Here is a 25,865-nt window from a genome sequence, read left to right on the forward strand (position 1 = left end):
GTCACGGGTTTACCACGACAGAGAGAAGCCAGAAGACCGCAGCATCTGATTTCTCCTATTCCTGCACTGATTAGAAGCACTTCACCTTCATATTAAATGGTACAAGTTTCTTTTAGCAGTGCAGGGGTTAATCTGTTCATTTGAGAGCTCCTGGAAGCGTTCCTGCATTAAGGCTCTTGGCTGTTCACCATTGACCACTCCCATCTCCTATATATTCTGGGCCCTGACTAGTACTCATTGTCAGAGCTAGCTTTTGCTGCATGGCTGGTAGTACTTGCTGGTTGTTATTGGTGAAAGCATTTGGTGGATTCATCTGGGACTGTTGCTAGGGTTTGAGTGTGTGATAATTCCCTTCTACTTTAGTTTAAATGTTTGCATTGTGTGTCTGTGTGGCCCACTAAGCATGGAGAACAGAACTGTTTGAGGACCTGAGAACCAAATTGTTTAAAAATATTAACAGTAATGAAGTTTACAACTCATGGCACTGTAGCTATTCTCCTTGGACATAGAGAGCACAGAAAAATTCATAAAAGTTTACTCTTGATGCCTTGACTGTGTGCAATTTATTGTGTTTATTGGTGGGTCCGAAACGTCATTTTTTCATAACGCTTTATGATTGCATTTTGTACAGTGATGCTACGTTGTTTATGTACGCAATAAATTGTTCATGTGTTGCATGATATTCCACTTGTGAGTGCGGTATAATTCTAAGTTACTATTATTTGGGACCTTGGTCCACTATACCAGCACCACCCATCTACCTTTCTAAAAAGTGTGCAGACCAATTATCTATATATTGACTGTGTGCAAGGCATCATGAACTCTGAAGTTCACCAAAGGATTTTGGGTTTCAATGTAGTGTCCAGTGTCAGAACACTGAGTTTGTGTCCTAGGTTATGTGTCTTCCAGCAGGACAATTACCTCAAACATACTTCAAGAAGCACCCAGAAATGGATGGAAAAAAGAGCTGTAGAGTTTTGAAGTGGTTCCGGATCTAAATCCCATTGAACACCTGTGGAGAGATCTTAAGATTGTTGTTGGGAGAAGGCACCCTTCAAATATGACAGTTTGCAACAGAAGACTGGTTCAAAATTACAGTTGTGAGGTGTAAGAAGCTTGGTGATGGTTATAGGAAGCGATTAATTACAGTTATATATTCCAAAGAGTGTGCAACCAAATATTAAATTGAGTGTGCCAATAATTTTGTCCTGTCCATTTTGGGGGGTTTGTGTGAAATGATGTCCAATTTTCCTCTTTTTCCTCTGTTTTTTTTTGTGTTGTTCCAATACATGCAAAGTATTATTGCAATATTTTTCTGGGAGAAATATTTCATTTTCTGGAACCAATACCAAGGGTGCCAAAACGTTTGGTCAAGACTGTATTTATACAATGTGCTGCAATATTTTTGTCTTGCTGTATACACTACAAGTGATCGGACAATCGCAGATTCAAATCCCCTAAGTGATCTAATAAATAAAATAAAAAATACATTTAAAAAAAAAATAGGCTGAAATCATCCTCCCTTTTTACTCATTGAAATTTATTTTTTATTTTTTTTAAAAAGACACATACGTGGTATTGGTCCAATCTATCAAAATATAAAGATAATTAACCTGATCGGTAAACTCTGCAACGAGAAAAAAAGAAAATGTGGGTTTTTTTGGTCACTTTTCCTCCCTAAAAAAATGCAATCAAAACCTTGTATACAGCCAAAAATGGTATTAATAAATTTCAGTTTGTCACTCAAAAAATAAGCCCTTGCCAGTGCATTCGATTTAAATACAAATAGGATACAGGTCTCAGAAAATGGCGACTCAAAGCAAAAAAATATTTTTTACAAATGTTTTATCTTTTTTCACTTAAAGGGTATCTGTCATGTGGAAAAAACAACCCCCGGTTTTTTTTTGTTTTTCGCTCCCCTTCTTTCCAGAGCCATAATGTTTTTATTTTTCCGTCAATATGGCCATGTGAGGGTTTTATTTTACGGGACGAGTTGTACTTTTGAACGACATCATTTGATTTTGCATGTCGTGTAACAGAAAGCGGGAAAAAAAATCCAAGTGCAATGAAATTGCAAAAAAAGTGCAATCCCACACTGTTTTTTGTTTGGCTTTTTTGCTAGGTTCACTAAATGCTAAAACTGACCTGCCATTATGATTCCCAGGTCATTATGAGTTCATAGACACCAAACATGTCTAGGTTCTCTTTTATCTAAAAGATAAAAAAAAATTCCAAAGTTTGCTAAAAAAAATAAAATAAAATTGCGCAATTTTCCGATACCCGTAGCGTCTCCATTTTTCGTGATCTGGAGTCGGGTGAGGGCTTATTTTTGCGTCCCGAGCTGACATTTTTAGTGATACCATTTTGGTGCAGGTACGTTCTTTTGATCGCCCATTATTGCATTTTAATTCAATGTCGCGGCGACCAAAAAAACTTAATTTTGGCGTTTTGATTTTTTTCTCATTACGCCATTTAGCGATCAGGTTAATTCTTTTTTTTTTGTTGATAGATCGGGCGATTCTGAACACGGCGATACCAAATATGTTTAGGTTTTTTTTTTGTTGTTGATTGTTTTATTTTGATTGGAGCGAAAGGGGGGTGATTTGAACTTTTGTATTTTTTTTGTATTTTTTTTATATTTTTAAACCCTTTTTTTTTTAAATTTTGGAATGCTTCAATAGCCTCCATGGGAGGCTAGAAACATCCACTACTCGATCGCCTCTGCTACATAGAGGTGATGCACAGGTCACCTCTATGCAGCAGAATTACAGGCTTGCTATGAGCGCCAATCACAGGGTGGCACTCATAGCAATTTGCCATCTGCAACCATAGAGGTCTCGATCACGTGACGGGGTCAGCGGTGCGCGTACTTCCGGCCACGTGACTGGCAGCGCTAGTTAAATGCCGCTGTCAGAGTTTGACAGCGGCATTTAACTAGTTATTGGGCGCAGGTGGATCGCGATTCCGCTCACGCCCATTGCAAGCACATGTCAGCTGTTGAAAACAGCTGACATGTCGTGGCTTTGAGGTGGGTTCACCGCCGGAGCCCACCTCAAAGCGGGGGGATACTGCCAGCTGACGTACTATCCCGTCAGCTAGCAGAAAGGGGTTAACCTGAAGATGTGGGGTTAATATGCAGGTTAATAGCATTCTGAACCTGCCCAGCACCTGCACTGAGAGCCCCAGAAGGAAATTAACTTTATTCCTCCCAGCAGTGATCGGGTTTAAGTAACGGGGGTGGCGCTGGCGCGGGATCGGTCGTCACTCTGTTTATAGAGAGCAGCGGCTCTAACCTTGCTCTGGCACTGACTAACAGCCAGCTCTGCAGTGCATCAGTACAGAGCCAGCTGTCAGTCAGCTCTGAAAGCCCGGCTGCTGGGAGGAAATTGACTTATTCCTCCTGGCAGATGGGCTTTCGGTGTGGCGGCCACTCAGCTTTAGGCCAGTTTCACACGTCCATTTATTTCCGGTGCTATAAAAACTGGTACCGGAGATATCCGTGTCCGTCCATGTGCCGCATCAGTACCACACGGACAGATGTCAGGGAAGAAGCGCTACAGTAAGTGCTATTCCCCGGCACTGGGTGCTGAAGCCCGCTCTCATCATTCTCCCCTGCTCTGCCGGCAATCACAGCAGATCGCCGTGACAATTTCTGCTATTTGCAGTGAAGATAGTGAGCTTGAACTGAGGTGACCTCATCATTGGCATTTCCCACGGTCCTGAGGTCACCGCAGTTCAGCCCGGCTGGGAACCTCGATGATGTCACCGCTGGTCAATGATGCTGCGCTAGCAGCAGCTCATTCACCAGTGGTTCTCAGCCTGGATGGTCGCATCTTGGCACCGTCCAGGTTGAAAACTATTTATCCCCCAGACATGGATTACGGCGTGGGACAGAACGACATACAGGTATGGTATATTGTTTTTTTTAATTTTAGTCTTATTACAGGAGAACAAGGGCTTCGGTGGAATTAGGTGTTTGGTGAGTATAACTGTTTGTTATTTTTAAATATAAAAGGAAAACTGTTTTGTTTCTAATAAAAGACTTTATTCTGGCTGTGTCTTTATTTACCATATAACTATAAGATTAGTAATGGATAGGTGTCTTATAGACGCCTCTCCATTACTAAACCGTGGGCTTGATGACAGTACAAAGGTTGACATCTACCCCACAAATATGAACCCCACTCACCACTGCTACAGGGCATCTGGGAAGAGCCAGGCAAAGCGTCAGCATTGGCACATCTAACAGACGCACCTTTTTTGGGCAGCTGTGGGCTGCTATTTTTAGGCTGGGAGGGGCCTATATCAATAAAATTAGCAAAAACAGACATCACATGTTTCTTATGTGTATCAAATCCATTTCCTGCACAATTCTAATCACTGAACTGCTGCCACTTTTACCTTTCCTCTATGCTCCATAATTGCTTGTCTGTAATATGGCCTCTGATGAAGCATTTGTGAAACGTGTGTCGGGTATTTGGTGGGTGAGCTTACTACAACTGACTCTCCATATTTATTACCCATTACCTCCCTGTGAGGTACACTAACTTTTCCTGGTATTGAAACCTTTACATAGTTGTTTGTTTATATACTCTTGAATATTGATTCATTCTTAACTGTATTTCATATTTATCTGTGATCCATACATTATACCTTTATCCATATATTATACCCACGGGTGCTCACCCACCAATTTTAATCCTTGTCAGTACTGCCGGATTTAATTGTATGTTGTTGTTTTTATTAATTGTACTTAATAATGTTCATTATATTTTAATTATTGATATGACTTATTTTGTCCTGGCACACATCCCCTTCTTAATTTTTTTCTATTTCTATAGTGCCTTTTTGAGACACCTACACTTCCTAGGATTGCAGGCTTTAGTAGCTTATAATATGGCTTTGTAATACGGACATGGTGTGATTCAAGATGCATCAGTATTTGCATTCATTTTCTACATTTTCAGCAAACAGCACACTATTTTATATAGAAAATTATACCAATGAATGCAAACACTGATGGACTACCAATAAAATACTGATGCATCTACTATATAATTGTCTATTTCTCTCTGTTTGTCTGTAACGGAAATCCCGCGTCGCTGATTGGTCGCCACATAGTTCGTTCACGTTTACTGAACAAGTGCTGTCAGTCACAGTGCCACGCAGTTCAGTCACGTTTACTGAACAAGTTCTGTCAGTCACAGTGCCACGTAGTTCAGTCACATTTACTGAACAAGCTCTGTCAGTCACAGTGTGATGTAGTTCAGTCACGTTTATGGGACAAGTTCTGTCAGTCACAGTGCCACGTAGTTCAGTCACATTTACTGAACAAGTTCTGTCAGTCACAGTGCCACGCAGTTCAGTCACGTTTACTGAACAAGTTCTGTCAGTCACAGTGCCACGTAGTTCAGTCACATTTACTGAACAAGTTCTGTCAGTCACAGTGCCACGTAGTTCAGTCATGTTTACTGAACAAGTTCTGTCAGTCACAGTGTGATGTAGTTCAGTCACAGTGCCACGTAGTTCAGTCACGTTTACTGAACAAGTTCTGTCAGTCACAGTGCCACGTAGTTCAGTCATGTTTACTGAACAAGTTCTGTCAGTCACAGTGCCACGCAGTTCAGTCACGTTTACTGAACAAGTTCTGTCAGTCACAGTGCCACGTAGTTCAGTCACATTTACTGAACAAGTTCTGTCAGTCACAGTGTGATGTAGTTCAGTCACAGTGTCACGTAGTTCAGTCACGTTTACTGATCAAGTTCTGTCAGTCACAGTGCCACGTAGTTCCGTCACGTTTACTGAACAAGTTCTGTCAGTCACAGTGCCATGTAGTTCAGTCACGTTTACTGAACAAGTTCAGTCAGTCAATGTGATGTGCAAAAATATTTTGGGTTGATATTCTTAACAAATATAGTGTCTGTACTTCTTTCGTCCAATGATTTATTTAAATACAGTTAGATATTCATGTAATGGTTTATATATTTTGATGATCTGTTTAATAATTTCGTTCAGTTGTATTGCATTATTCTTTAAATCTTCATAAATAAACTACATACATACTCTAGAATACCCGATGCGTTAGAATCGGGCCACCATCTAGTTGATATTATAAATACCCTCCAAAGACTATATTGGATGTATGCTATCTGTAAAAGAAATTAATACAGAATATGTTTTTTTCAGTAAAACACCATGTAATAGAACATTAGATTTATATTTACCATATTACGAGCTACAAAAAAGAAAGGATACACATTTAAAAAACGCTGTCTGAAAGAATTAGATAGCCCAAATTATTCCCATTAATAAGCACCAATCAACAATATACAAGTTGATCAGCACTCGTTTACTGGCCTCTTTACTCAGACGAGAGAACAATGGAAACAGAACGATCGTTAATATATGATCATTCTTTCCCCATGACGCATCATGTTATCAGTAGCTCATCTCTGGGTAATATGCCACTAGGTTCTATCCAATTACGCGACAAATAATCGTTTTGCTCCTTTGTCCAATGATCACCAGCATGTTTATACAGGTCGATAATCAAGAACAAGAGTTCCAGTAAATGCTCGTTCAATGATTATTTGCCTGTCTAAATGAACCATTACAGTATGTATCTACAAAGTTGTGGTAACACTGTAATTTTAATATAGAAATATGGGAATATGACTATGCGATATATTAATGTCGCTAAATAAGTTTTATTTGACTGACTCTTCCCACACTTGAGTCTTCAAGTAATTTAAGGTTTGATATTATTCCTCCTGTCATGCCATAATGTAGCGTTTACCAACCATCTATTATTCCAATCCATCCTCTGTATAAATGTTACATATTAAATGGCCAATTTCTCTACAAATAGACTAATGCAATCAAAAACATAATTTTAAAAACTCCAGTAAAATGCACCACAGTTCATGAGTGCCGCTAATCGTTTGTGCTGAAATAGGGACTAACAATTTGACCTCACCTGATATTCCTAAAAATATTTTTTTACTTACCAAAGACCACAGACTTGAACCAAATGGGATTGTAAATGGTGTATTGCAAACTGAATTTTTCTTCTATTTGTATAAAGTTAATGTTAATCATTGCATACAGGATAAAGATCAATATGAGGTTTCCACCAGTGATGAGGAAACATGCTTGGATAAGGTGTTATCTGAGCATGCTCGGGTACTATTCGAGTGCTGGAAAAATATGTTCAGGTCCCCACTGCTGCATGTCTCGCTGTTAGAAAGCGCAACACATGCAGGGATTGCCTAACAAACAAGCAATCCATGCACGTGTTGCAGCTGTCGAACAGCCGCGAGACATGCAGCCGTGGGGACCCGAACATATTTTTCGAGCATGCCGAAGTCACTCGGTTATCACCCAAGCATGCTCAGCTAATACCTTATCTGAGCAAGTTCGCTCATCGCTAGTTTCCTTTACTCATTTCCTTTTATACTGGTTGTAAGAACTGTTCGGAGAAATGATGCTATGTGGTTAGTTATTCCTTACATTATATTAGGCAGGCATGTGACAGTTTATAGGCGCACGTATAAAGTGTGATTGTGACAGTTTACACATCATGTCGTAAAGATCAACACTATATTCCAATAAAGAATATGAAGTGAGTCTTAAACTAACTTTATACTTTTTTTTTTTTACAGCCATATTATAAATGAACTGATAGAAACAGAGCGTGTCTATGTTGAAGAGCTTCAAAGTATCATAGAGGTAAGAGCCTTTCAAAACCACTACTCAATGCATTCAACATTCATCTAGTAATTCCATTTTAATCCACCTTCTGTTTTATAATTACTTATTTATGACATTTATGACATTTTCAAGATTCTTGCTAATTATTATATTAGTTGACATTTCATTTTTCTCTTATACAATATACAAGTGTTTTTCACTAAATTGGAATTTCATCAAAAAGTTCATTTATTTCAGTTCTTCAATACAAAAAGTGAATGTCATATATATAGTCATTACAAACAGAGTGATCTATTTCAAGTGTTTATTTCTGTTAATGTTGATGATTATGGCTTACTGCCAATAAAAACCCCAAAGTCATTATCGCGTTAAATTAACAAATACCTGCCAAGGCTTCCTAAACATTTAAAAAGGTCCCTTAGTCTGTTTCAGTAGGCTCCACAATCATTGGGGAGACTGCTGACTTGACAGATGTCCAGAAGGCAGTCATTGACACACTCCACAAGGAGGGTAAAGGTAATTGCTAAAGAAGCTGGCTGTTCAGAGTGCTGTATCCAAGCATATTAAAGGGAAAGTTGGGTGGAAGGAAAAGTGTGGTAGAAAAAGGTGCATAAGCTACTGGGATAACCGCAGCCCTTAAGGGATTGTTAAGAAAAGGCCATTAAAAAATTTGTAGAGATTCACAAGGAGTGGACTGCTGCTGGAGTCATTGCATCAAGAGCCACCACACACAGACGTATCCAGGACATGGGCTACAAGTGTCACATTCCTTGTGTCAAGCCACTCATGACCAATAGACAACACCAGAAGCCTCTTATCTGGGCCAAGGAGAAAAAGAACTGGACTGTTGCTCAGTGGTCGAAGGTGTTGTTTTCATATGAAAGTAAATTTTGCATTTCATTTGGAAATCCCAGAGTCTGGGGGAAGAGTGGAGAGGCCACAATCCAAGCTGCTTGAGGTCTAGTGTGAAGTTTCCACAATCAGTGATGGTTTGGGGAGCCATGTCATCTGCTGGTGTAGGTCCACTGTGTTTTATCAAGACCAAAGTCAGCGCAGCCGTCTACCTGAAAATTTTAAAGCACTTCATGCTTCCGTCTGCTGACAAGCTTTATGGAGATGGAAATTTCATTCTCCAGCAGGACTGGCACCTGTCCACACTGCCAAAATTACTAATACCTGGTTTAAAAATAACAGTATCACTGTGCTTGATTGGCCAGCAAACTCGCCTGACCTTAACCCTATAGGTAATCTATGGGAAATTGTCAAGAGGAAGATGAGCGACTCCAGACCCAACAATGCAGATGAGCTGAAGGTTGCTATCAAAACAACCTGGGCTTCCATAACACCTCAGCAATGCCAGAGGCTGATTGCCTCCATGCCAGGCTGCATTGATGCAGTAATTAATGCAAAAGGAGCCCTGACCAAGTATTGAGTGCATTTACTGAACATACATTTCAGGAGGCCAACATTTCGGATTTTAAAATTATTTTTCAAGCTGGTGTTATAAAATATTCTAATTTACTTAGATAATGACTTTTGGGTTTTCATTGGCTGTAAGCCATAATCATTAACATTAACAGAAATAAACACGAGAAACAGATCACTGTAATGACTCTATATAATATGAGTTTCTCTTTTTGTATTGAAGAACTGAAATAAATTAACTTTTTAATGATATTCTAATTTAGTGAAAAGCACTTGTAGTTTTTCTGTGGCATTGCCAGGGTCAAGTCCAGAGAATGAGGCTATGTGCACACAAAGTTTTTTTTAGTAGTTTGGGCTGTCCAATTTAGAATAAAACACCTGAAAAATAGCTTCAAAATGCCTGAAAACGTTCTTATTAATTTTTATTCTAAAAACCACATTGCACTTTATACGTTCAGTCTTTTGAGCATTTTTTCTGCCTTTATATTTTGAAAACTGTTATATAAAAAGTAAGTGCATGTCATATTTTTGATGCAGGTCCTGATCTAAAACGTTCTTAAAAGGGTAAAAAAGTGCATCGGGAAAAAAACTATTCAAACCTTTTCAGGACACACTTCAGAATGAGAAAACTTCTCCAAAAACTCCCCACAGAAGGAGCATTTTTTGAAGTGGCTTCTACTCGTTTTATGCAGGCATTCAAAATATGTGCACATGGCTTTAGGGAGAGACGTGAGGCAGAAGAGTGAACTTAACAATCCCCAGTGGAATCAATGAAGGCATTCAAGGGGTTAATAAGCAGAGTAGTCAAAGTACTCCAGACATGTCAGTCATCATGCAAAGGTTGCAACCAAATGTAGCACATCTTTAACCCCTTTCTGGCATTGGGCATATTATTCTGTCATTGTGACCTGGGACTTAATTCCCATGGACGGAATAGTACGTTATAGGTGATCAGCCACGCTCACGGGGGGAGCGTGGCTGATCGCGGCTGTGTGTCAGCTGATTCTCATAGCTGACACCCGACATTAAGTGCCAGGAGCGGTCACGGACCGCTCCCGGCATATTAACCCCCAGAACACTGTGATCAAACATGATTGCAGCGTTCCGGAGCCGGGGTCCCGATCGCTGCCATGGAGACCCGATGTTGTCATGACGACATCCAGGTCTCCAGAGCTGAGAGACTTCCTGTCATGCGCAGTGCATGTCAGGAAGTCTCTAAGGTCAGTGTACAGAAGCTGCAGTGCTGACAGCTTATATAGCATATAAACATAAGGGTGAATGACCTCGGGGAGATCAAAACATCCAACACCGTGGAGACACCATCACGTGTTTCTCAACGCAGTGATCCAGAACACTGCCCCCATCCCTAATGGGAAATATGCAAATGCATGTAGAAAAGCCGCGGAGACACCATCACGTGTTTCTCAACCCAAGCAATGAATAGCCAGGTCTTTCACCAGGAAGGAACCACGGGAAGGGCAGCATCCAAGAAAGGAAAACCACCTATGCCAAAACATGCTATCCATCCACAGACAGCTGTTTCGGGGTATTTGCCCCTCATCAGTGTGGAGTAGGAAACTGGCTATTAGGAGCAGTGCCTAGTAAAAGGACTATAAACATAAAGGTGAATGACCTCAGGGAGATCAAAACATCCAACACCGCGGAGACACCATCACGTGTTTCTCAACGCAGTGATCCAGAACACTGCCCCCATCCCTAATGCTATAGAAGCGATCAACCTGCACAAAATGAGTGTCCCATAGTGGGACAAAGTGCAAAAGTAAGAATGAACTAAAAAATTGGTTTTTAATAATTGTAAAAATATTTTAAAAAATAATAATAAAAATATCTATATTTATTCCATCAATAAATAAATATTTGAATTAAAAAAATCTAAACAATAAAAGTAAACCTATTTAGTATCACCGCGTCGGTAACGACCTGACCTATAGAACTGTCCCTCTAGTTAACCACTTTAGTGAACACCATTGAGAAATAAAAAGGCAAAACAACAATGCTTTATTATCATAGCGCCGAACAAAAAGTGGAATAACACGCGATCAAAAATATGGATATAAATAACCATGGCACCGCGGAAAACATCATCTTGTCCCGCACAAAACAAGCCACCATATAGCTCCATCACCAGAAAAATAAAAAAATGATAGCTCTCAGAATAATGCAATGCAAAAATAATTATTTTTTATATAAAATAGCTTTTATTGTATAAAAGTGCCAAAACATAAAAAAATAAATGAGGTATCACTGTCATCATACTGACCTGAAGAATGAAACTGCTTTATCAATTTTACCACGCGCAGAACGGTATAAACCCCCCCAAAGAAATTCATGAATTGCTGGTTTTTGTTCATTCTGCCTCACAAAAATCGGAATAGAAAGTGATCTAAAAATATCATGTGTCCAAAAATAGTACCAGTAAAAACGTCAACTCGTCTCGCAAAAAACAAGACCTCACATGACTCTGTGGGCCAAAATATGGAAAAATTATAGCTCAAAAATGTGTTGATTTAAAAACCTATTTTTTGCAATAAAAAGCATATTTTAGTGTGTGACAGCTGCCAAACATAAAAACCCGCTATAAATTCCCACTATAAATAGTAAATCAAACCCCCCTTTATCACCCCCTTAGTTAGGGAACAATAATAAAATAAAGTATTTATTTCTCTATTCCCATTAGGGTTAGGGTTGGGTCAAAAGTTAGGGTTAGGGTTGGGGCTAAAGTTAGGGTTAGGGTTGGGGCTAAAGTTAGGGTTGGGGCTAAAGTTGGGGTTAGGGTTACGGTTGGGATTAGGGTTAGGGGTGTGTTAGGGTTAGGTTTGTGGTTAGGGTTATGGTTAGGGTTGGGAATAGGGTTAGGGGTGTGTTGGGGTTAGGGATGGGGTTAGAATTGGGGGATTTCCACTGTTTAGGCACATCAGGGGCTCTCCAAACGCGACATGGCGTCCGATCTCAATTCCAGACAATACTGCATTGAAAAAGTCAAAAGGTGCTCCTTCCCTTCCGAGCTCTGTCATGCGCCCAAACAGTGGTTTACCCGCACATATGGGGTATCAGCGTACTCAGGACAAATTGCACAACAACTTTTGGGGTCCAATTTCTCCTGTTACCCTTGGGAAAATAAAAAAAAATTGGAGCTGCAGTAAATTTGTGAAAAAAAGTTAAATATTAATTTTTTTAAACATTCCAAAAATTCCCGTGAAGCACCCGAAGGGTTAATAAACTTCTTGAATGTGGTTTTGAGCACCTTGAGGTGTGCCGTTTTTAGAATGATGTCACTTTTGTGTATTTTCTATCATATAGACCCCTCAAAGTGACTTCAAATGTGATGTGGTCCCAGAAAAAATGGTGTTGTAAAAATGAGAAATCGCTGGTCAACTTTTAACCCTTATAACTCCCCAACAAAAAAAAATTTTGGTTCCAAAATTGTGCTGATGTAAAGTAGACATGTGGGAAATATTACTTATTAAGTATTTTGTGTGACATATCTGTGTGATTGGAAAATTGCAAAATTTGCTAAATTTACGTTTTTTTCACAAATAAACGCAAGTCATATGAAAGAAATTTTACCACTAAAGTGAAGTAAAATATGTCATGAGAAAACAATGTCAGCATCACTAGGATCTATGGAAGCATTCCAGAGTTACTACCTCATAAAGGGACAGTGGTCAGAATGGTAAAAATTGGCCTGGTCATTAACATGCAAACCACCCTTGGGGGTAAAGGGGTTAATGAATTTGGCACATCTTTCAACTGTCTTGCACCACTTCCAAAAATGTACCCCAGGCAGAAATTGGAGTAGATCTCTGACGTAATTTATGCCACCTTTGTGCTCAAGTCTTGTCTACTTTTCAAAACGTTGTCAGGGCTGGCCAGGACTGCTGTAAAAATGTCAAAAGACACAAACATTTTGCAACGTTTCATGCAGTTTTACTCCAAAATTCTAGCAAAATCTAATGAACCGGGCCCTAATCATTTCAAGAATTGGGGTAATTTAAGTATTTCTATGTAGTAATTATACAAAACTGATAATGATATAAACACACTGATGTAAAATACTGACCAAATACTGAACATGTGAACGTGGCATTAGAGTTTGAGGAGAGTGTCAGCTGAGTGTGATCCGATTCTCTTGCATGAGAAAATTGCTACACAAGTTCGGAGAAGATGGAGAATTCATTTCTCCATCTTTTCCATTGTCTGTGTCCACGTACATCGGATTGCACTCGGATGACATCCAAGTGTAGTTTGATACTTCGCACGCACCCATAGAATTGCTCCGATAATGGGATGCACTCGCAGTATGCTGCAATTGTTTTCTCATGCAGGATCGGCGTAAGAAAAAAATTGCAGATTTGCACTGCCCCAGAATATAACATTGAGCTAAGTGCTAGCCAATAAAACATCACATAGCACTCGGCCGTGGGGACCTAGCTGCACGCTTACATCTTAGGTAAAAATGAAATCCTTATCTCCTTTCAAGCCCATTGCACATGCACTTTACTCAGGCTAATTTTATATTAGCCAGCACCCATTGTGCTCACATGCTTGGTCGTCATGGCTACGGCATTACCATGTATGGCAGGCAATCCCCGCGTCTTCATTAGTTGAAACATAGACTCGAGTATGGCGCTTGTTGTGGATTCTGTTTGTGGGCTCCCTCTGGTGGTTACTGCTGGTACTGGGTGACTTTGGTGGGTTGCGGCCTTTGGTTTCCACCTGTCCATCAGAGGCTGGGTGGTTCCTATTTTACCTGGCCTTTCTGTCATTCCCTTGCCGGCTATCAATGTATTCAGATGTGCTCTGTTTGGTTCCTGCCTACCTGCTCCCAGATCTTTCAGGATAAGCTAAGTGCTGATTTTCAGTTGTTGTTTTTTTTGTCCAGCTTGCTTATTATGTCTCTATGCTAGCTGGTAGCTCTAGTGGACTGAGGTTCTCCCCATGTGCCATGAGTTGGCACATGGGTTCTTGTAATCTCAGGATGGTTTTTTTTGATTAGGGTTTTTTGCTGACCGCTCAGACCCCTTTTGTATCATTCTGCTTTCTAGTTTACAGCGGGCCTCAATTTGCTGAACCTATATATATCATCTCTATGTGTGTGCCTTCCTCTCATTTCACCGTCAATACATGTGGGGGGCAACTATACCTTTTGGGGTTCATTCCTCTGGAGGCAAGTGAGGTCTTTATTTTCTCTGCAGTACTAGTTAGCTCTTAGGCTGGTGCGTGGCGTCTAGAACCAACGTAGGCACGCTCCCTGGCTATCTCTAGTTGCGTTTGTCAGGCGTAGGGCAGCGGTCAGCCCAGGTTCCATCACCCTAGAGCTCGTCCGATATTTTGTATTACTTTGCTTGTCCCTTGCTATCCCTAGCCATTGGGATTCATGACAGGCGCTCCAGCACTCGCGATACTTGATTAAGTAGCGAGCGTACCCAAGCACTCTCGCTCATCACTAAGCGTGACCTCTTCTTGCCTCAGCAACCTTGGTATTTTCAGTATTAGATCAGAAACACTGGGTAAACAGTAGTGTGGACAGCCTCTTACCTCAACACACCCAACATTAGGTCAGAAAAACAGACTTGACTGTAGTGTGAGCAGCATCTTATTACATCAGCAGTCCTTGTATCTCCAGTATTAGATCAGAAAGACACAGTAGACAGCCATATGCGCATCCTCTTCTTACCTCAGCCACTCTCCAGTACAGGTTCAGAAGGACAGGTTGGACAGCAGTCTGAGCAGCCTCATCTTACCTCAGCACTTCTGGCATCTCCCGTATTAGATCAGACAGGGTGGACAGCAGACTGAACAGCCTCATCTTACCTCAGCACTTCTGGCATCTCCCGTATTAGAACAGACAGGGTGGACAGCAGTCTGAGCAGCCTCATCTTACCTCAGCACTTCTGGCATCTCCCGTATTAGAACAGACAGGGTGGACAGCAGACTGAGCAGCCTCATCTTACCTCAGCACTTCTGGCATCTCTTCTGTATTAGATCAGACAGGGTGGACAGCAGGGTGAGCAGCCTCATCTTACCTCAGCACTTCGGCATTTCCCTTATTAGATCAGACAGGGTGGACAGCAGTCTGAGCAGCCTCATCTTACCTCAGCACTTCTGGCATCTCCCGCATTAGATCAGACAAGGTGGACAGCAGTCTGAGCAGCCTCATCTTACCTCAGCACTTCTGGCATCTCCCGTATTAGATCAGACAGGGTGGACAGCAGTCTGAGCAGCCTCATCTTACTTCGGCACTTCTGGCATCTCCCGTATTAGATCAGACAGGGTGGACAGCAGTCTGAGCAGCCTCATCTTACCTCAGCACTTCTGGCATCTCCCGCATTAGATCAGACAGGGTGGACGGTGGTGTGACAATGCCTTTTCTTATATCAGAACCTAACCTTACTACTTGCACACAGTTTGAATTACAGTAACAATATATCCTTTGCATGAATAAAATCTCTTTAAATAAACATTAAAGTCAGGCTATTTTTTGCATTATTTTCCATTATATGTATTTTGTATGGTTTTGGAGACGAAGGGAGGGTTCCCTGTAACTTAAAAAGTTGTTGTGATAGAGAAAAACTGGGATCACTTTTGGATATAGAAGTGAAAAGTTATTCAAAAACAAGTATCAGATCTACAGTAACTAAATGAAAATTGTGTTCCCCAGTGTAATAGGAGCGTTATTTGTTGATTGATCAGTTCCACAGAGAATGTTTTCTATTATTTCTAGTATTTATGTTATAAATATCTGTAATAAAAGCATAATATCCATAAGAAAATAATTGTCATATATCTGTCATATATAGAATCAAACATAATTCTGTACTAAAAAATATACTAAAGTCCTACCAGTTTGACTGAACAAATAAGAATTGCAAAGCATTTAAAGGAAATCTGTCAGTAAGATCAACCCTTCTAAGCTACTATGGTCACTTACTGTAGCCCTGATGTTCTCGCTGCAGCTATGTCGGCAAAGATCGGTGGGCTGCCTCAACGAGGCACTGCTGTCGCTGCAAGGGTTAAGTAATGATTATTTTGCAAGTCTATGGAATAAAAAAAATTGGAAACCCTTTTTAAACAGAACCAGTCAGCAAGTTTTTACATGTGGAAGTAGGAGTGTGGCTGCATAGACGCTTGTCCCCCACTAAAAATGATATTGTATGGTAGAGATCCAATATGCGAGTGATAAGAAATATAGCCATATGCAAATCAAGCTGGAAGTGCACTGGAGGCATTTCCATTCGTATGGAAGGATTCTTTCGAGTACAATGACATTGCCAATTACCGATCATCTCTGCTTTCTGAGGTGGCCAGTCTTCTAGGCAAGGATCAGTGTTTGCAAGCTCTTTGCTACAAAGTTTTGAACTGCTAGCTTCAGTGCCCTTGCATTACTATCATAGTCTAAGGCAAAGCTGCCTCTACTTGCAGCATGTGCGAGCCCGCAGCTTAGGCCAGTAGTATGGCCATGTCACTGGTTTGAACTGTCAATCATTAGGGGCGCTGGCATGCATCTGGGAGGCAGGGGAGCAGTGAAGATAGAAGACAAATCCACCCCTTAAAGGATAGGATATGGTTGGGACCAGCATTATCTGGAACTACACTAACGTTCAAAAGTTTAGGGTCACCCAGACAATTTTGTGTTTTCCATGAAATCTCATACTTTTAGTAATCAAATGAGTTGCCAAATGAATTGAAAATCTAGTCCAGACATTGACAAGGTTCTAAAAAATATTTTTATTTGAAATAATAATTTTCTCCTTCAAACTTTGCTTTCATCAAAGAATGCTCCCTTTGCAGCAATTACAGCATTGCAGACCTTTGGCATTCTAGCAGTTAATTTGCTGAGGTAATCTGGAGAAATTTCACCCCATGCTTCAGAAGCCCCTCCCACAAGTTGGTTTGGCTTGATGGGCACTTTTTGCGTACCATGCGGTCAAGCTGCTCCCACAGCAGCTCAATGGGGATGAGATCTGGTGACTGCGCTGGCCACTCCATTACAGATAGAATACCAGCTGCCGGCTTCTTCCTAAATATTTCTTGCATAATTTGGAGGTCTGCTTTCGTCATTGTCTTGTTGTAGGATGAATTTGGCTCCAATCAAGCGCAGTCCACAGGGTATGGCATGGCATTGTAAAATGGAGTGATAGCCTTCCTTATTCAAAATCCCTTTTACCTTGTACTAATCTCCCACATTACCAGCACCAAAGCAAACCCAAACCATCACATTACCTCCACTGTGCTTGACAGATGGCGTCAGGCACTCTTCCAGCATCTTTTCAGTTGTTCTGCGTCTCACAAATGTTCTTCTGTGTGATCCAAACACCTCAAACTTGGATTCATAGAAACATAGTAACATAGTTATTACGGTTGAAGAAAGACTTTAAGTCCATCTAGTTCAACCCATAGCCTAACCTAACATGCTCTAACATGTTGATCCAGAGGAAGGCAAAAAAAACCCATGTGGCAAAGAGTAAACTCCACATTGGGGAAAAAAATTCCTTCCCGACTTCACATACGGCAATCAGACTAGTTCCCTGGATCAACGCCCTATCAAGGAATCTAGTATATATAACCTGTAATATTATACTTTTCAAGAAAGGTATCCAGTCCCCTCTTAAATTTTAGTAATTAATCACTCATTACAACATCATATGGCAGAGAGTTCCATAGTCTCACTGCTCTTACAGTAAAGAATCCGCATCTGTGATTATGCTTAAACCTTCTTTCCTTCAGACGTAGAGGATGCCCCCTTGTCCCTGTCTCAGGTCTATGATTAAAAAGATCAAAAAGGTCTTTGTACTGTTCCCTCATATATTTATACATTAAAATAAGATCACCCCTTAGCCTTCCTTTTTCCAAACTAAATAGCCCCAAGTGTAATAACCCCCCAGTTCTCTAATAACCTTGGTCGCTCTTCTCTGCACCCGCTCTAGTTCAGCCATGTCTTTCTTATACACCGGAGACCAGAACTGTACACAGTATTCTAAGTGTGGTCGACCTAGTGACCTGTATAGAGGTAAAATTATGTTCTCCTCATGAACATTTATGCCTCTTTTAATGCATCCCATTATTATATTTGCCTTTGTAGCAGCTGCCTGACACTGGCCACTAAATGTGAGTTTGTCATCCACCCATACACCCAGGTCTTTTTCATTGACGGTTTTGTCCAGAGTTTTAGAATTAAGCACATAGTTATACATCTTATTACTTCTACCCAAGTGCATGACCTTACATTTATCCCCATTAAAGCTCATTTGCCATTTATCAGCCCAAGCTTCTAGTTTACATAAATTATCCTGTAAAATAAAATTGTCCGCCTCTGTATTGATTACCCTGCAGCGTTTAGTGTCATCTGCAAATATTGAAATTCTGCTCTGTATGCCCCCTACAAGGTCATTAATAAAAAGGAGAGGGCCCAATACTGACCCCTGTGGTACCCCACTGCTAACCGCGACCCAGTCCGAGTGTGCTCCATTAATAACCACCCTTTGTTTCCTATCCCTGAGCCAGCTCTTAACCCACTTACACATATTTTCCCCTATCCCCATTGTTCTAATTTTATGTATCAACCTTTTGTGTGGCACCGTATCAAAAGCTTTTGAAAAGTCCATATACACTACGTCCACTGGATTCCCTTGGTCCAGTCCGGAACTTACCTCTTCATAGAAATTGATCAGATTAGTCTGACAGGAACGGTCCCTAGTAAACCCATGTTGATATTGGATCATAAGGTTATTCCTCTTCAGATACACCAGTATAGCATCCCTTAGAATACCCTCCAGAATTTTACCCACAGTAGAGGTTAACCTTACTGGCCTATAATTTCCGAGTCCAGTTTTTGTCCCCTTTTTGAATATTGGCACCACATTTGCTATACGCCAGTCCTGTGGTACAGACCCTGTTATTATGGACTCTTTAAAAATTAAAAATAATGGTCTATCAATGACTGTACTTAATTCCTGCAGTACTCGGGGGTGTATCCCATCCGGGCCCGGAGATTTGTCAATTTTAGTGATTTTTAGACGTCGACGAACTTCCTTCTGGGTTAAGCAGGTGACACTTAATGGGGAATTTTTGTTATCACTGATCATATTGTCTGCCATGGGATTTTCTTGTGTAAATACTGATGAAAAAAAGTCATTTAGCATATTGGCTTTTTCCTCATCCTCATCAACCATTTCACCCAGACTACTTTTAAGGGGGCCAACACTATAATTTTTTAGTTTCTTACTATTTACTTAGTTAAAGAATATTTTGGGATTATTTTTACTCTCTCTGGCAATGAGTCTCTCTGTCTCAATTTTTGCTGCCTTGATTTGCTTTTTACAGAATTTATTAAATTTCCTGTATTTATTTAATGCCTCCTCACTACCTACTTCCTTTAATTCTCTAAATGCTTTCTTTTTGTCACTTATTGCGCCCCTTACAGCTCTATTTAGCCATATTGGTTTCCTCCTATTTCTAGTATGCATATTCCCATACGGTATATACTGTGCACAGGTCCTATCCAGGATGCTAATAAATGTCTCCCATTTTCTTTGTGTATTTTTATGTCTCAGGATATCATCCCAGTTAATTGCACCAAGATCCTCTCTCATCCGTTGGAAATTTGCCCCCCTGAAGTTTAGTGTCCTTGTAACCCCTCTACTACACATCTTATTAAAGGATACATGAAAACTTATTATTTTGTGATCACTATTCCCCAAGTGACCCCCAACCCTTATATTTGATATGCGGTCTGGCCTGTTGGTTAATATTAGGTCTAGCAGTGCCCCCCTTCTTGTTGGGACCTGAACCAGTTGTGAAAGGTAATTGTCTCTCATAGTTGTCAAAAACCGATTACCTTTGCTGGAACTGCAGGTTTCTGTTCCCCAATCTATTTCAGGGTAGTTGAAGTCCCCCATAATAATGACTTCTCCTTGAGTTGCAGCTTCATCTATTTGCTTTACGAGGATATTCTCCGTTGTTTCCATTATTTTTGGAGACTTCTAGCTAACCTCCCTAATGTCCCGTTGCCTCTCTGGCGTGGCACGTGGTACAGGCAGTATTTCGGAAAATACCACGTTGGAGGGCCTTGCTTTCAGCTTGCAGCCTAATTCCCTGAAATCATCTTTAAGGACCTTCCACCTACCTCTAACTTTGTCATTTGTGCCAATGTGCACCATGACCGCTGGGTCCTCACCTGCCCCTCCCAATAATCTGTCAACCTGATCAGCGATGTGTCAGACTCGAGCGCCGGGTAGGCAGCACACCGTTCGACGATCCCTGTCTTTGTGACAGATTGCCCTATCTGTTCCCCTAATAATTGAGTCCCCCACTACCAGCACCTGTCTGGTCTGCACTGCTCTGCTATTTCCCTCCTTACTGTAGCAGTCACTCCCCCGGCTTTCAGAGGACATGCCTGGCTGCAGCAGAGCTACCCCTGTACCGTCACCCCCCTCATCTGCCAACTTAGCAAACTTATTGGGGTGTGCCAGATCAGGACTAACATCCCTGGCACTCTTCCCTCTACCCGGCCTTCTAACTGTCACCCAACTTGCTGCTCCACTGTCCTGCAGCTCCATCCTACCATTCCCCCCTCATCTATCCCATTGAGCAACTGCTCAGTGAGCAGAAGACTCCTTTCCATATTGTCAGTGGATCTCAGTGTTGCCAGCTGCACATTTAGATCCAGAATCTGGGCTTCCAAATGCACAACGTGCTCACATCTCGCACAGCAGTATGCACCCTCGACCGGCTGATCAAGGACTGCATACATGTGGCAAGATGTGCACTGGATGGCATTAACAATGGTGGAGCACATTTCCTAATGGGGATTGCACCAGACAGAAAAGTTAAATTAAAAATAAATACAAAGTATTAATAAAATAGACAGCAATTCAGTAATTCCTCCCTTGGAAACTCCCTGAATCCAAAGTCACTGAATCACAAGTCACACACTTACCGCCATTCACACTTACGCTCAGGTCACACTCAGCTCGTTCACACTCACTAAGCTGAAGATTAAAAGAGATTTTTTTCTTTTTCCCTTCAGCACCAATGCACCTTGCTGTTCAATGCACTTCCAAATGTCCGTAACATTTTTTTCCAATCTTCCTCTGTCCAATGTGTTCTTTTGCCAATATTAATCTTTTTCTTCTGTTAGCCAGTCTCAGATATGGCTTTTTCTTTGCCACTCTGCCCTGAAAGCCAGCATCCCGGAGTCGCCTCTTCACTGTAGACATTGACATTGGTGTTTTGCGTGTACTATTTAATGAAGCTGCCAGTTGAGGACCTGTAAGGCGTCGATTTCTCAAACTACAGACTATTGTACTTGTCTTGTTGCTCAGTTGTGCAGTGGGGCCTCACACTTCTCTTTCTACTCTGGTTAGAGCCTGTTTGTGCTCTCCTCTGAAGGGAGTAGTACACACCGTTGTAGGAAATCTTCAGTTTCTTGGCAATTTCTCGCATGGAATAGCCTTCATTTCTAAGAACAAGAATAGACTGTAGAGTTTCTCATGAAAGTTCTTTTTTTTCTGGCCATTTTGAGAGTTTAATGGAACCAACAAATGTAATGCTCCAGATTCTCAACTAGCTCAAAGGAAGGTCACATTTATAGGTTCTCTAATCAGCCAAACTGTTTTCAACTGTGCTAACATACTTGCACAAGGGTTTTCAAGGGTATTCTAACCATCTATTAGTCTTCTTACAAAGTTAGCAAACACAAAGTACCATAAAAACACTGGAGTGATGGTTGTTGGAAATGGGCCTCTATACACCTATGAAGATATTGCATTAAAACCAGACGTTTGCAGCTAGAATAGTCATTTACCACATTAACAATGTATATAGTATATTTCTGAATCATTTAATGTTAGCTTCATTAGAAAAAAATGTGCTTTTCTTTCAAAAATAAGGAATTTTCTAAGTGACCCTAAACTTTTGAACGGTAGTGTAAATACATTGGATAGTATGTAATAGACGATTATAACAAAGTAATTGTATTTGTTCGTACATAGTAGTTTACATGCACAAATGTATCTATTTACAAAAATATTCAAAGGCAAAATACAGAGTAGGCAAAATGACACGGCCCTCTGACATGATCAATTGTCAATATCAATATTCCAGACACTGCTGCTACAGAGCAATGTGTGTTCGTATAGTGCTTCTAATGATAGGATTAGATATACTGTGCCAGTAAAAAAAACTTTGCAGGTTCAACAAAACCAAAAAATCATAACATTCAAGTGTTTTATTGTGAATATTTTGTTACAATTAGCATTGAGAAGTGAACGCTGAGCTTTGATTGTTTGCTATGAGCAACCAAGCTAGTTTTGCTATTATGCAGTTTTCAAATATCTCCCCCCGTCGTGTGCAGTTTTAAGAATTGAAATCATTACAAGGATTTTAACTGTAACGGTTTTTTTTTGCCACACAAATGTAAAGATTTTTTTTTGCAATGTACTCTCAGTTGGTGAAATAGCCTTCAAGGTAGACGGACTGCTACATCACTAGTGTTTGCAGCAAGGGAGTGTACTGACTGTATAACAGAGAACCTAAGATAAAAACAGAACGAGAAAATACCCTTATACCAACATGTGCTCTGCCTCATGTTTTTGGCTTTGGTATAGTTTTTTGTAGTTTGTACAAACAGGGGCACTGTTTTTGGATTTTTTTTTTACCATTTCTCCTTTTCAGAAAAAAAAATACAAAATGTATTACTTGGAAATTTGGAGACGTTGTCAGAAGTTTATAGAATAAAAGAACCATGTACATTTTACTAAAAAATATACCTATAAAGAGAAAAAACAGAAAAAAATGAACATTTTACAGTGATCTCTTAAGTTTTGCCAGAGCTGTATATTGTTTTATATTTCGTTTTTTATTCTCTTGTTGTGTAATTAGGTTTTATTTTTCTGTTGTGTAATCATGCTTTAATATTCATTAGTAAAGTATTATATTGTACATTTTCTCTCTGAATACATTATTTGGTTGGTGAGTTTTAGTAGAGGACCTATGAATACAGATTAACGAATTTGTTCCACCAACAAAGTACATTTTAATCAATATATTTTATAATAATAATAACTTCCATAATTGGATGTGTTTAAATAAAATGTCCCTGCGCTGAGATAATCTTATACATGTGCCCCTGCTGTGTACTGTGTAATGGCCGTGTCTGACCGTACAGGGACACGATCTGATCATACCACAGCTCCTGGGCAGGGGAGGAAGCAAAAGAGTATACAATCAGGACAGGAGGGGATCACAGCTGATATTTTCTGTGAGGTAAAACATTTCCCTGCCTGTTTAACCCCTCTCTGACCTTAGACGTACTATCCCGTCGAGGTGACCTGAGCCTATCTGACCCTCGACGGGATAGTACGTCATAGCGATCGGCCGCGCTCACGGGGGGAGCGTGGCCGATCGCGGCCGGGTGTCAGCTGACTATCACAGCTGACATCCGGCACTATGTGCCAGGAGCGGTCACGGACCGCCCCTGGCACTATGTGCCAGGAGCTGTCACGGACTGCCCCCGGCACATTAACCCCCGGCACACTGCGATCAAACATGATCGCAGTGTTCCGGCGGTACGGGGAAGCATCAAGCAGGGAGGGGGCTCCCTGCGTGCTTCCCTGAGATCCTCGGAGCAATGCGATGTGATCACGTTGCTCCGAGCATCTCTTACCTCCTATCCCTGCAGGCCCCGGATCCAAAATGGCCACGGGGCTGCATCCGGGTCCTGCAGGGACTACTTCCGAGTCCAGAGCAGGCGCTGGTAAGCCTGCAGCACTGTAAGTCAGATCGCTGATCTGACAGAGTGCTGTGCAAACTGTCAGATCAGCGATCTGTGATGTCCCCACCTGGGACAAAGTAAAAAAGTTTAAAAAAAAATTCCACATGTGTAAAAAAAAAAAAAATCCTAAATAAAGAAAAAAATATATATATATTATTCCCATAACTATTTCTTTATCTAAATAAAATAAAAAACAATAAAAGTACACATATTTAGTATCGGCGCGTCCGTAACGACCCAACCTATAAAACTATCCCACTAGTTAACCCCTTCAGTGAACACCATAAGGAAAAAAAAAAAAACGAGACAAAAAACAACGCTTTATTATCATACCACCGAACAAAAAGTGGAATGACACGGCATGGCATCCCATCTCAATTCCAGTCAATTTTGCATTGAAAAGTAAAATGGCGCTCCTTTCCTTCCGAGCTCTGCCATGCTCACAAACAGTGGTTTACCCCCACATATGGGGTATCAGCATACTCAGGACAAATTGTACAACAACTTTTGGGGTCCATTTTCTCCTGTTACCCTTGGTAAAATAAAACAAATTGGAGCTGAAGTAAATTTTTTGTGTAAAAAAGTTAAATGTTCATTTTTATTTAAACATTCCAAAAATTCCTGTGAAACACCTGAAGGGTTAATAAACTTCTTGAATGTGGTTTTGAGCACCTTGAGGGGTGCAGTTTTTAGAATGGTGTCACACTTGGTTATTTTCTATCATATAGACCCCTCAAAATTACTTCAAATGAGATGTGGTCCCTAAAAAAAATGGCGTTGCAAAAATGAGAAATTTTTGGTCAACTTTTAACCCTTATAACTCCCTAACAAAAAAAATATTGGTTCCAAAATTGTGCTGATGTAAAGTAGACATGTGGGAAATGTTACTTATTAAGTATTTTGCGTGACATATCTCTGTGATTTAAGGGCATAAAAATTCAAAGTTGGAAAATTGCGAAATTTTCTAAATTTTCGTCAAATTTCCATTTTTTTCACAAATAAACGCAAGTTATATCAAAGAAATGTTACCACTATCATGAAGTACAATATGTCATGAGAAAACAGTGTCAGAATCGCTAAGATTTGTTGAAGCGTTCCAGAGTTATAACCTCATAAAGGGAGAGTGGTCAGAATTGTAAAAATTGGCCCGGTCATTAACGTGCAAACCACCCTTGGGGGTAAAGGGGTTAAAAACAATATTTTACCTCACAGAAAGAATCAGCCATTGCACAGTATATAGCAGGGCACATATATGATAAGATTATCTCAGCACAAGAACATTTTTTTAACACTTCCAATTGTTGATTAAAATGTACTTTGATCGTAGGACTACACGTTAAATATACATTGTTTATGAAATTATATGAGTGTCTTCTGTATCTGTCGTTGATTACAGGGGTATGTAACGTCGCTGGACAATCCAGAAATGAATCCTTTGATTCCTATCGTATTACAAAACAACAAAGATGTACTTTTTGGAAACCTTCCTGAAATCTATGAATTTCATAAAAGGTATGTAGAATGTGTTTTAAAATCACTTGTGAAATGTAGAGCAATAAGGCAAAAAGAATGCATTGTAATATTGAATTCTTACATAATTACATAGGTTGAAAAAGACCTAGGTCCATCAAGTTCATCCTTTCTCCACTAATTATAGATTTTTTATCACTAAATTATCTCTAACCCACAATGTTATTTGTACTGAGGAAAGCATCCAGCCCTTGTTTAAAAGCTGTTATAGTTTAAAAAATGCAAAAAGGAAAAAGGACCAATGCAAAAGTTTGGGCGCCCTTGGAGACTTTTGTGTTCAGACACCTTTAACTAAGGTTTCAGACCTTAATTTGCCTGTTAGGGTTGTGGCTTGTTCACTAGCATCACTGCAAAAGGCCAAGTGATTTCCCAGCTTTATAAAAACCAAGCCTCCTCTAGAACCTTG

The 25,865-nt window shown here is 40.3% G+C and overlaps 1 protein-coding gene across 5 annotated transcripts in view; it reads left to right on the forward strand.

Annotated features, from left to right (window-relative positions):
* The window catches only part of MCF2L2 (MCF.2 cell line derived transforming sequence-like 2), a 508,511-nt gene that overhangs the window by 297,819 nt on the left and 184,827 nt on the right, over positions 1-25,865 (forward strand). For all 5 annotated transcript variants that reach the window (XM_077290424.1, XM_077290423.1, XM_077290425.1 and 2 more), the window contains exons 16-17: positions 7,662-7,728; positions 25,326-25,441. In XM_077290424.1, coding sequence (XP_077146539.1) covers positions 7,662-7,728; positions 25,326-25,441 — 183 coding nt within the window. The remainder of the gene's footprint in view (positions 1-7,661; positions 7,729-25,325; positions 25,442-25,865) is intronic.

The sequence above is a fragment of the Ranitomeya variabilis genome, chromosome 2, assembly GCF_051348905.1.
Source record: "Ranitomeya variabilis isolate aRanVar5 chromosome 2, aRanVar5.hap1, whole genome shotgun sequence".
NCBI lineage: Eukaryota > Metazoa > Chordata > Amphibia > Anura > Dendrobatidae > Ranitomeya > Ranitomeya variabilis.